Genomic DNA, 13,254 nt, shown 5'->3' with positions numbered 1-13,254 from the left:
CGGGGCACGAACCCGTGTCCCCTGCATCGGCAGGCGGACTCTCAACCACTGCGCCACCAGGGAAGCTCTCTATGATGTTCTTTATGATGGAGAGCAATGAGATTTGTGCACACATTCCTAAAGAAAGTGATCACAGTTTTGTTTATGGGCAATATCTGTTTTATTACCATATAAGGCTAATGAGCATTTTGTTGTCCTTATTGTTATAGCAACGCATTTAAATCATTGTCTTGAGATAGTATGTTTGATAGTCTTCTGCTCGATCTCCAGTATATTTTTTTATTAAACAGATTTCCCAAACCAAATTACTCCTAACACTTTTTGCCCTGCTACAGGTCACATACTGAATGTAAGATAGTACCCTACCAGCACTGAATAAATAGTCATACTGATAGTACTTCTGGATTCATACACTTTAACATTCTGTAATAGAGTAGCTATTGACCTGTATTTGTTAATTTGTATGTAATTCATTCTTTTAGTCATTCTCTTCAGCTCTACTAATAGAACCTTCTCTAACATGTCTCCACATGTGTTACATCATGTTTTCCTTGGTAAAGTCTTAATTTCCAGAAATTAAGCATATTTGGATATGAAGCATATTTGGATCATCTTGTCTTTTACTTTCTTGTGCCTTCTTCTTGACTGATTTTTGTCTTTGTGCCTTCTAAAGTTTGGTCTTAAATAATTATCAATACATTTAAATGATAATTTCAAATTGACGCAGTTGAAGTTAAACATTTCCTTAACATCTATCATATATAGTTCATGTATATGCATAAATACTCTATGTTATGACCACAAGTTGTTCTACTTAAAATGTTTTGTTTCAGCCAACCTGAATGTGTAGGTTTTACTTGGACTGTATTGAGAACAAATAAGTCTGAATATTTAATCATTCCTTCAGTAGCAGAATCTTTTCTAACCTATGTCAATGTGGTATATTAAAAATATTTCTTTGAGAAGCATATATTAGAGCTAAATGTGAACTTCAGAGACATTGCTTTCTCTAATCCTGCAAATCATATTTGATGGTTTATATGCACTGAAATCTTTGTACATTCATAGTATCTATGAAATATTCCAGGAAAATCATGTTTAGGGCTTAACTTACTAGAATAGAGTTATCGAAAATGGAGTTTAAATGGCTAATAGATGAAGTGAGATACTGTGGGACACCGTGAACACCTGTGGCTTGCTCTTAAAGTTGACATCTTCCTAAGGGTACAAGCAGAGAACTGTTTTACCCTACGTATGAGACAGGAACTTACCTCTTATTTTCCTTGAGTAAACATATAGTTACTTCCAAAACTGAGATCTTTTAGGCCTAAAGGATATGTACCTGGTTCCATGCATTATTTGCTGAAAAAGAAAAAAAATTCCTATACTCTTTAGATTACTAAAGAAAAATCCAGAAAAATCTGACACTTGGAAAAAAGGCCAGAGTCAGAACAAGAAAGAGCTTCTGTTCCTGACTGGAGGCATTTCCTGTCCTGTTTCATGGAACATGCTAAAAAGTTTTTAAAACTGCCTCATGCGGTTTGTCCCCTCCAAGGTGATTATAAAGGGACCCAGATATGCTGATCTCTGTTCTCTGCACATGGCACAAATAGAAAGCTTTGAGCAGGAGTGGAAAGGCACACTGTCACTTGTCTTTCTCCTCTGAAGAAGCTGGGACACATTCTGCTCAGCCAACATGTTCCCAGAGGAATGTGATTTAACTTCCACTTTTCACACTGTAAGAAGCAACACTGTAGACCTGTCCGGGAGGGTGATGGCAGCCTGAGAGGAATTTGTATAAGTGTTTTTCACTCCAGTGTTTTCATGTGACCTGACTCTCATTCTCAATTTAGTTACATCTTGACCTGGAAAATGTAGCCAAGGTTTGCCTCTCTTCATTTGGCTTCCCATGATTCATGTTGTGCCTACCTCTCCTTCCACTCCTCCCACCCCATGCAGCCTCTTCACCCTTTCCCTTGCAACCTACCAGTAGAGCCTGTATAGATGTCTTCAAATGCATTTATTCTATTTCCCTCAGTAGGGGTTTTACTTCCAGGGAGATAAAATGTGTTTGAGTCCCTGAAACACATACAAGCAATATCCGCTGTAAAGCAGCCTAAGCCATTCCCCACTCCTTTCTCCAGATCTGTCTATTCATATAGCTGGCAGCTTCTTTAAGAACCCTCTAGTAGTAAAAGAATTAATATTCTCCACTTATCCCTAGATTTTATCCGCTCCCCCCTCCATTAAATGACTGATTTTTATGCGTGAGATAATAGACAAGCCTTGGATGACCTGTTTTTTTGTTTGTTTGTTTCTTTCCCTCCCTCCTCCCTCTTTTTTCCTTGCGGTAAAATAGTGCTGAAGAAAGAGGGCACTAGTGTACAGCCTAGATTGCATCCCTGCACCGTCTGGATTAGAGCTGAGGCGTCTGCGAACCGAGCTTGGCCGCGGTACTCTGGCCCGGGGACCACAGCGCTGCCTACCCGGACTCAGGTCCGTCTCAAGTCCAAATTCTCCAAGCAGACCCAGGTGAGCAGACACCTCCCGGCGGGGGAACCCACCCACAGTGACAGACACAAGGTCCCAATCTATGGGATTTTTTTCTCCTTGTCCCAGAGGCATCCTCGATTATTTCTTTATGTTAGTCCGGCTTCCCCGGGAAGCGTCGGGACGCATGGGTGCCTGGGTTGCCTTTCTTCTTTTGCCTGCCTCACCTCCTGTGCTCTTGCTCCTCGCCCGCTCCCTTTGCTCCTTTCTCGTCTGACCCTCACCTTGAAAACGGGAGCCAGAGAGGGACGAGAGAAAGAGCCAACTTCAGCCCCGCAGGCGGCTGAGATTTGGCGCCTCTGCCCCCGAAGTGGTGGGGTTTGAATATACCTGGAGGAGCAGTAGCTGCAAGAAGAGAATGAGGATGGAGGGGTACTGGGGAAACGAGGAGGTGTGTGTGTGTGTGTGTGTGTGTGTGTAGAACGCAGGGAGGGGGGTTGGTGAAGTCGGGGGTTGGCGGGCTTGGGGGCTGGAGGTTAAAGAATTGCAACTCGCTGGTCAAAGCGTCCGCAAACGGCCCTGCGGAGGAATGCCTCAGCCACTTGACCAAGCACTGTCCAGGGTTCTGAAGGCGGCAGGACTGAGCTGCCGCCGCCAGAGCAACCAGGAAGCTCCCCTCTGTTCCCTTTCTAGCAACTATGCAAAGCCAAAGGTCTGGATTTAGGGAAGTGCAGGGGTCCCTCCATCCTCTCCCTCCATCCTGGGTCGCGGGAAACAAGTTACCTCATCTGTACCCTTTCCCCCTAAACGTCTACAATAAGCTGACTTCTTGGGGTGGGGGAGGGAGGGGGGATGTACCAAAATCCGACATGCGGAGACTTTTCCAGGCGTTGCCTTAGTAACTAATATGGATTTCCTCAAGCTGGCAAATTTATATTTACTACTTGGGTAGTACGTTAGGGTCTCTTCAACCCCTCAAAGTTAAAGTAAAATGTGCACCCCTGGTTCGAGTTTATTTTGAAGTAGCGCTTCTGCCTTCATAATGAAAGAGTTTCCAAATTTCTTCTGGGGAAAAAAGTTGATCTTTTCAAATCCGGAAAGTTCTCTAAGGTCGAAAGACGCAGCTCCTTTTTCTCCCTCTTCCCTCCTCCCCCTCCAGTCAGTAATCGTGAGGGTATTTGGGGACCTGGAAGAGACTTGGAGCTGCAGGAGGGGACGGGTCGGCGAGGCTCTGCGCCTCCCGGGACAGAGGAGGATACTGGGGGCCGAACGCGCCACCTTCCGCCTTGACCAGAGCTGCCGCCCAAGCTGTCCCTCCAGCCGCTATCATGATGTCCTTCCAGCCCATATCATGAAATGCACCGGTCAACTCTTAACCAGCACTGACCCCAGAGTTTTGACACAGGTCCTGTAATAACGGAGCTTTGACTTCCTTCCTGTTTTGCCGGCAGCGTCCAGCTCACCCGAGCCACCACGACTCCCATGGTACCATTGGTCAGTTTACCTGGATGCACCAGTGAAGAAGAGGGACTCGAATACCCCTAAAGACGCCACCAGGGCGTAAAGGTGGTCGTGGAGGACCAGGAGGAGGAGGAGGAGGGGAAGGAGGCGGGGGTGCAGAAGCTGAAGTCGTCGGACAAGCGGCGTTGGCGACGGGGGAGAAGCAGGCGTCAGGCGTCGGGTCCGCATTGTGAGCGCGCAGAGCCTGCTGGCTGGACCAGCGTGGGAACGCGGCTGGCCGGCTGTGGACGGCGTCCTCAGCATAATGGTCCGGCTCCTCTTGGTTTTCTTCCCAGCTATCTTTTTGGAGATGTCCCTTCTCCCCAGAGGCCCCGGCAGGAAACTGTTGCTGGCAGGAGCCTCGTCTCAGCGCTCAGTGGCCAGAATGGACGGAGATGTCATCATTGGGGCCCTCTTTTCAGTCCACCACCAGCCTCCGGCCGAGAAGGTCCCCGAGAGGAAGTGTGGGGAGATCAGGGAGCAGTATGGCATCCAGAGGGTGGAGGCCATGTTCCACACGTTGGATAAGATCAACGCGGACCCGGTCCTTCTGCCCAACATCACCCTGGGCAGTGAGATCCGAGATTCCTGCTGGCACTCCTCTGTGGCTCTGGAGCAGAGCATTGAGTTCATCAGGGACTCTCTGATTTCCATTCGAGACGAGAAGGACGGGCTCAACCGGTGCCTGCCTGACGGCCAGACCCTCCCCCCAGGCAGGACTAAGAAGCCCATTGCCGGTGTGATCGGCCCGGGCTCCAGCTCCGTAGCCATTCAAGTGCAGAACCTGCTCCAGCTCTTCAACATTCCCCAGATCGCATATTCCGCCACAAGCATCGACCTGAGTGACAAAACTTTGTACAAATACTTCCTGAGGGTTGTCCCTTCTGACACTTTGCAGGCAAGGGCGATGCTTGACATAGTCAAGCGTTACAATTGGACCTATGTCTCCGCGGTCCACACGGAAGGTAGGCATTGCATTTGGGGAAGAAAAGTGCACAGAAAGCCAGGGCATTGCTTGATGTGCGCTTGGGATCACAGTGTTGTTCCTGTTTATTTCTAGCACCGTGGGAAGAGCCTTTACCCTTCTCCATACATGCCCATCCAGGCATTGCCTTGCATCCTCATCCTCCTATAATTATAGTGTAGGAAAACTGTCCCATGGTGTTTCCGGGGGTAGCAGGAACCAAAAAGACACCAAACTCTCCATGAACAGTGCCCAGTTGTAGTTTTTGGACTTACATATTTGTTTGCCCTGATATTCTGAGTTTGTGTTTATTTGCCCAAGATGTTATACTACCCTTAAGTGACTGGCTATGATTTTCCAAGCTTAATAGACTAATCCAATGTGAGCAGTTAGAAAACCAAAAACCAAAAAGCAAACTGCTGTCCCCTAAACTGGACTTGAAAGCTTTATTTTGTCATGAACAGCTGAAGGTGCTTCTTTGTTCTGGTGTGCCCCCTTCTTACACATTTATAACTTACCTGTAAATATTGGATTAATGCAGTCATCTCCCTCAATATATCAGAAACTTATGTTTTAAATTCTGGGGTACCTTAGATACAAAGGAAAAGTAAGTAATTTAAATAGTTATTATTTTTTTCCTACTTCATCAGTTAAAATTGTCCATATGCCCTCACTTTCCCCAAGAATTATCTTGTCTTATGAGCAATAGCACTGATGACCTCTTGGATTTGAATTTTGGTTTCTAGTTTGTTTGTTTGCTTTCTAACACAATGACTTTGCTTATTAGAATTTAAAGTTAGACAAATTATAAATTACTAATAAAATGATAGTAGATATCATGTTTAAAATAGCTTTTAAAAGTGAAATAGATTATACCTGAGGTTAAAAACTTTGATTTATACAGAGTCTTACAGACATGCATTCTCAAATAATTTATTATATATAGACTTTCTTTACTCTTCTCATCTTATCCTATACTGATTGTTGGATAAAATGAAACTTTTGAGTCATCTACTTTTAACTCCCTCAGGTTTATAGAGAAATTGGTTACGAATTAATGTCCAGGACAATTCACGTGTATATGCTGGCATATGGAAGAGAATCTTGAAGGTATTGCTGCATTTATATTTCTTAATATCAAATTATTAACAGAAAGGCCATAGGTATGACTTCATGTTCTTTTAACTGTTATACAGTATTCAGTTACTGGTGTGAAGTCTGATACAGAAATTAAGAAACATTCTTACTGAAATGGTGATATGGTTATGTTAATGAACACTGATGCTTTAACTTTAAAGGGAGCAGAGTTTTTAGGACAAACAAAAATTGTGTAGAAATTTCAGACTTTGATTTTGGAAAAAAAAACACAACACCTTCCTGTTGCAGTGTTGTGAGTTCTAAAAACTGAATCCTATTTCTGAATCTTGATTTTTCATAGTGAACTGCCTGCCTCTTTTTCAACAAAATCACATATTACTCTTTTAAAACACAGATTTAAGTTCAGATTTTAACTCCTTACATTTTTATGGTTAATGTTAATTTCCTACATTTTTTTGTTTAGTATAGTTTCCTCCAGTGCTTAGATGGACCATCTTGAAAGCCCAAGTTAAAAATGTGTTAATTATCAGCATTAGAGCGATCTCTCTAAAAGGGAATGGCAAAAAGTAGATTGAATGTGATTTATTTAATTATTTAATCGTTCTCCCTCAAATGAGCTAGGTAATTGATTATAGATATTAGAAGTGTAACTACCTCCTTCAAGGAGAAGTAATACATCATTTTTACAAGGTAGTTTTATTTTCTATATTTTATTATGTCATTTTATTTTGGGGGTGGAGAGGAGTGGAGAAAAGATTCCCCCTCCCCCCTTCAGTATATTTTCCAGTTGCATCCTTTTGCTAAAAATAATTGCTAATAGCGCTTTCTGACAACTAGAGTTGTCTTTTTGGAAAATTAATTGGACTTGTGTTTACAAATTATGTTGAGGAAGGGCTGATATTAAAATTCCACCCTTGTGTTAGTTTGGATTACTTTGTTCCCTTTCTGCCTTCTGACTTGGGTTGTGTGGCAAGGATAATGTCCGATAGCATTATAATAGTTGATTACAGACTAGATTGTGTTCATAGAACAGCATTAGAGCTAACTTTGGTGTCTATTTTATTACCAAGAAATGATGCCATTCACCTTGCCTTTTATATATATCTTATTTCTTCTCAAAGAGAATTTATTTCCTCTCTTATTAGATATAATTCTGTGGAAACTAAATTGCTTTTATTTTCTTCTATCTGCAAAGAAATATAACAGTGTCCTTTGTATAAGCTCCAACTGAAAATTTATTTTTTCTGAGGTTCTGCCCTCCTGCTTCTCAGGGACCCATAGTGTACTGGCCTGCAGGCACTTTCTTGCATCATCTAGTAATTTTCCTGTCTTCAGACTGATGGGGTCACCTACTGGTGACAGTTCCCTGTCAAAAAGCAGCTAAGACCACATATCAGTGTTGTCTCTGCCATCTGGGCACTATTCAGGAAGGAAGCTAGATTGTCTGGATATTAGCAATTTGGAGTTTAGAAATTCTGGGACCTCCAGTGACCTTCACCTCTCCTTTCCAAATTAGCCATTCTCTAGTCAGTTTATCATCACAATTTCTTTTATTAGAAGTTAGCCTAGTATAGTTAACATTAAAAGTAATAGGTGACTAGATTAGCATACCTTCATTTCTATGGTTAATATTGCTTGACTTTAAAACCATAGATGGAGCATCCTATTCTTTCTAAAGTTTTATATCCCTTTATTATTTTACTTTATATTGAAGTTAAGCTTGGAGGTGTTTTCTGGTTTTGTTTTAATCAGTTAGAATTCAGTTGTTATATTCTTTTACATACTTTTCAATCTTCTACCACGTCATTTGTGCCACACTTGTCCTCTTGTCATAACTGTCAGTTTACCTGACATAAAAAGAGGATCAGTTCACATGAAGTTACCAGCAACAGGCTCTCCAGAAGATTTTTCAGGATTATTTCCTGAGAGGAGTATTGAATTAGGATCTGTCAAAGGGAGGGTACTGAAGCAACAGAGCCTTGTCCACAAAGAAAAATCGAGTGCACTTTGGAGCAAGCTGCTCACCTGGCATGTGTCTTTAAATATGCTAATCATAGAATACAAAAATAGCCTACTTCTGTGAAGAATATCTCGGCCAAGGACATTGTATTCCATCCTTCTGATAAAATGTAGATTCCCCATCAAAAAAACAAATTTATCATTTCAAAAAATTGTAGAAAACAATACTTAAAAAATAATTCTAGTTGATTAAATCAAAGCTTTGGATGAGTCCAAAAAGAATATTCTTTGAGTTTGTAGCTTCAGAAAGTTAAGTTTTGGGGTTGAATACATTTTCATTTGTTTTAAACCCTTCTCTCTTAATATTTTGTCTCATAGTGTCAGAGGAGTATGTGATAAGGGATTTAGTGATGCTGCTGTACGCTTTTGTTTACAGTTATGTTTTCATTGTACCTTTTTTTGGACATTTTTGGACATTTGCTTACACTTTACATGAGATTGGCCTTCTTTGGCTTCTCTTTTTCTTTTTAGAAGCTTTGCTCTATTTGATATAAAACACTCTAAAAGTCTAAAGGCATTAGAGGAAAATCCTCCTAAATCATAAGAACATCAGTTAACTATTTTACTTTAGCTAATGCAATTACATATAAGAATTTTATTTCTACTAAATATCATATTTTTCTATATATGCACCAGCAACTTTCTTTATACCTTTCTTATCTCGATTCCAAACTATTTTCACAGTAAGTCACCTTAATAAATGTTCTGTTTTATCACAATATAAGGAGTAGAATGTCTTGAAAGGTTATTTAGGCCAACCAGTTAAAGATGCTTAAAACACCATTATTACATCTTTGCCCAGAAGTCGTTCCCATATGCTCTAAGTCTCCTAATAGTGATTAGGATTTCTAATGAGAGTTGGAGAATACACAACTTAAATTCAGAGGAAGAATTTCACCTATTAGTCAGTTTTTCTATTTAATGACCTGACTCCCTGAAGTTTCTATCGACTACTGGGAATCATCCAAGCAATTCGAATTTCTCTTCCACGTGATATTTATTATCAATGAACTCTCTCTCTTTTATGCTATACCTCACCAGTTCCTTCACCCATATATTGTAATTTTTAGTTCCCTTATAATCACAGATAACTCAAGTAGATCTTAGATAAGTTATTATCCAAAAGTCTTTTTAAAAATATGAGCTGATACTAAGCTACATCTCCTTTCTTTTATGCTTGGTAATTTTTAATATTGTTATTATTATTATTATTCTAAGAGTAAGACTTTGTTTTTTGTTTCCTTTTAAATGTAGAATATTTAGCTTAAATCTGCCTTATCAATAAGTTATGGGACTTTGATTATTTAATTCATCTTAGCATCCCAGCTTTGTGTCCTCAAGATTTGACTATATATGATAAAACTGAGTAAGAGAGAGTCAAATGTAAATTCCCATAGCCCATTACCAGCAAACTACTAATCTGGGTGGTCACTCAGCCTGTTATGAATTTCCTTGACAGTAAGTTTTTTCATTACATACTATACCACTTCATAGATAAATAAATAAATAGCATAAAAGTAGAAAAATCATCACAGCACATTTACAATTCTAATAAAAAATTTACTATCCCAAAAACTGTTTATAAGAAATTTGAAGACTTGGTCTCAGTTACTAAGTTCTTTACACTCTAAAGGGATTATAGTTTGAACACATGTAAAATGAGTAAAAACAAATTATTACAGTATAGACATTTAGAAACATGAGTTTATATGTGTTTAGCGAACACTGAAAGAAAATATTGGTGAGTGTAATTAGCTAGAAAAAAGCTGGAGAAAAGGGAATTTTGATTCGTTTTTTAATATGGCATTTGTAAAAGATAAAAGCAGTAGTAAGAATGTCCCCATGGGGAATAAAATAAGCAGGTCTTCTTGGCTGGAGTGGAGAGTGTGGGCCGGGAACTAATAATAAAGATAGCAACTCAAATGTGGGTTCTTATATTCTGTGATTCAATGACTATTTATCTATATGAAGGATAAATAATGGAGAATCTTGAAGCATGAGCCAAAGAGTTTTGATTTCAAGAAAGAAATGTCAAAGCAGAGTTTGATATGATTCAAAGATAATTAAAAGAAAGTGAATTCTTACTGAAATGTGTAGGGAAGCTGCATTGGATGGGGAGGGAGAAAACTAGCCATGAAAGTTTATGTTTGTAGAATTCTAGGTACTATGCTGTTAAAATAATTAGGAAGAATAAAAGTACTTCAAAGGAATACTTTATAGGAGAATTCGATGTGCCAAAGAGTTAGAGACAAAGAGTCAAAGATATCTTCAGTTTTGCAATCCTGAAGGACCAGGAGAATTTTGGTCTAATTAACAGGCCTGCAATAAGTAGGTTTTAAAATCACGATTCTTTATGTTTAAACAACATGGACTTAGATTTAATATGTTCAACTTGCTGTGAACTTTGGCCAAGAGCACATACATTACTAGCAAGAGTGGGTGTCTGGACAGAATAAATCCAGGCACAGTCATAAGTTACCCTATTTGTGATTTAAAAACAGTGTTCGCATCCTACCTTGTTTACCGAGAACCTTGATTCTCTTGACTGACTAACCTGGGTACTTGAGAGTTGACTTCTTTAAACTCCAACCTTTTACACTTTAAACATGTTACAAGGTAGTCTTTGCAAATTATATTATATAGTTCCCTGGCATCTTTTAAAGAGAGTGCTGAATTTAATAGGAACTTTTCTTGAATATACGAAGTAATCGTTGTGAATGTCAACTGTTACTTATGCTGGGATACAGTGGTAATCTTGAAGCCTGTTGAAAAATATAAAGCCACTCACTCTTATCAAAAATGGCCCAGATTGTCATACTTTTGAGTTTGTCTCTGTTATTTTTTTCTATATTGACTAGACTTATTAAGCCATTTTCTAAGTTAGTTAATCAGTATTTAGTTAACAGGTTCTATGTACAAAGGATTAAGGTGAAATACAAAGATGAAAAAACGAGACACCTTTATTATTTTGAGAAATCTTGAACTCTTCTTGATTCTTCTGCCATACCATCAATCACCCTGTGACTTCATTTGCTTTCGCACAAAGTTTACAGCAGCTGGCCTGCATCAGGTAGATGGTGATGACAACTTCTATTCTGTGTTTCTATCATGTGGCTTTGCAGTTGCCATTCCTCTATAAACACTACAAGTTTTTCTCCTGGTGGTCTATGGAGCTAATATATAATGATGGTTTTATGGATTTTTAATAACTTTCTGGGAGGTGGCTGGAGTGGTGTCATCATAAAGAAATTTGTCAGAAGCCATATTTTCAGCAAAGACCACAGAGGGCTGGGAAACCATGGCTGAGGACACAGTAGTTTAGTAAGCACCTACAATCACTGAAAAAATCAGCTCATAGTGCATGCTGTTCTGACATTATTTTGGAAGCAACATCTCAGTAGGAGAGGTTGTCAGTTTTCAGAGAAGCTGTAGTTGAAAATCGGAGTCAGGCTGAGACATAAAGTCTTGTCAAAATGATGTAGCTGTCTTATCCATCAAAGAGCTATCATTAGATTTTAAACTTATGTAGAAATATTTATGTACTTTATGTGTGCAAGTTCTACTAATTTTCATGCTTAATTGTCTTCTATAAATGTCTACATTTTTAATTTTCATGAAAAATTATCATTTTAATTTTCTTCAGTCTCATGGGAAGTTTTGCTTTCTTAAACTTAAGGCATTGTGGTACCAAATACCAGCATTAATGTTTTTATGAAGAGTGTTGGCTCAAGCAGAAACTTGGTGATCAGAAATGATCATTTATCAATTTTATGATCATCTATTTTAGTTACTTCATGGCCAACAAATTGAAGATTCAAGGCAATATCTAAATGATTCAGATAAAAGCCTTAATTGACAATTGAAGGACAAGGAGATTTTGGGGAGCATTTCTTTTTTCGCCAAGTAACTTATTTTGCTTTCTAATGAAGACATGACCATTTATTCATTGATAAATTCATGCATCTGCTATGTATCAGACATTGGTCTTGGCACTAGGAACACATAAATTAAAATAATAATAATAGTTATTATTATTTCATTACTGTTATTATTATTGTCCTCAAGGGTCCTATAGTCTGTTGGAAGAGACATAGAAATATATAGGTAGTTAAAGGCTTATGGGTTACAGAAAGTACATTTAATCACTTGAAAGAAAAAATGCATAAAAGACTATGGGAAATAATATACATTCATCTCAGTTTTATTTATAAAATGGGAATGATAATCACTACCATGTTATTTACTCACAGCAGTGTTTCAGAGAACAAGGAAACAGTATGTATAACTAGCTTTCATTTGCTTTTGTTAAACTGCCATCAGTTAGCCCTTCTTAGCTGATGAAAGTTGAACACATACATGAAATCAGTTAATAAGATGAAGACTTTTGAATCTAAAACTTAGTAACATAAAATAAAAATGCAATTCATGGTTAAGATAAAAGTTCAGCTTGTGCTATAGGTTTCATGTTGCAAATGAGAAAACAAAGGCCCGGGAAAATAAAATGACCTGCCTAAGACCATAACATTCATTAGTAACAAAGCCAGGACTTATTCAAATTTGCGTTAGATACTTTCCTAACCCAAGGATCTATTGATTGTTTATTTTTATTTAATTTTATTTTTTTTACATCTTTATTGGAGTATAATTGTTTTACAATGGTGTGTTAGTTCTGTTTTATAACAAACTGAATCAGTTATACATATACATATGCTCCCATATCTCTTCCCTCTTGCGTCTCCCTCCCTCCTACCCTCCCTATCCCACCCCTCTAGGTGGTCACAAAGCACCGAGCTGATCTCCCTGTGCTATGCGGCTGCTTCCCACTAGCTATCTGTTTTACGTTTGGTAGTGTATATATGTCCATGCCACTCTCTCGCTTTGTCACAGCTTACCCTTCCCCCTCCCCATATCCTCAAGTCTATTCTCTAGTAGGTCTGTGTCTTTATTCCTGTCTTACCCCTAGGTTCTTCATGACATTTTTTTTCCTTAAATTCCATATATATGTGTTAGCATACGGTATTTGTTTTTCTCTTTCTGACTTACTTCACTCTGTATGACAGACTCTAGGCTCTATTCACCTCATTACAAATAGCTCAATTTCGTTTCTTTTTATGGCTGAGTAATATTCCATTGTATATATGTGCCACATCTTCTTTATCCATTCATCCGATGATGGACACTTA

The 13,254-nt window shown here is 39.0% G+C and overlaps 1 protein-coding gene across 4 annotated transcripts in view; it reads left to right on the top strand.

Annotated features, from left to right (window-relative positions):
* The first annotated feature begins 2,490 nt into the window (after positions 1–2,490).
* Positions 2,491–13,254, top strand: part of GRM1 (glutamate metabotropic receptor 1) — a 359,893-nt gene continuing 349,129 nt past the window's right edge. For 2 of the 4 annotated variants that reach the window (XM_027084107.1, XM_027084135.1), the window contains exon 1: positions 4,230–4,955. In XM_027084107.1, the coding sequence (XP_026939908.1) occupies positions 4,256–4,955 (700 nt within the window). In that variant the 5' untranslated portion in view covers positions 4,230–4,255. Of the gene's footprint in view, positions 2,533–3,941; positions 4,956–13,254 lie in introns of those variants that run through there. The other 2 variants (XM_027084127.1, XM_027084116.1) reach the window with 2 other exon arrangements.

The sequence above is a fragment of the Aethalodelphis obliquidens genome, unplaced genomic scaffold (genome assembly GCF_003676395.1).
Source record: "Aethalodelphis obliquidens isolate GAN/ISIS:26980383/991018 unplaced genomic scaffold, ASM367639v1 scaffold3, whole genome shotgun sequence".
Classification (NCBI taxonomy): Eukaryota; Metazoa; Chordata; class Mammalia; order Artiodactyla; family Delphinidae; genus Aethalodelphis; species Aethalodelphis obliquidens.
This window is presented reverse-complemented; position numbering and strand designations above follow the sequence as displayed.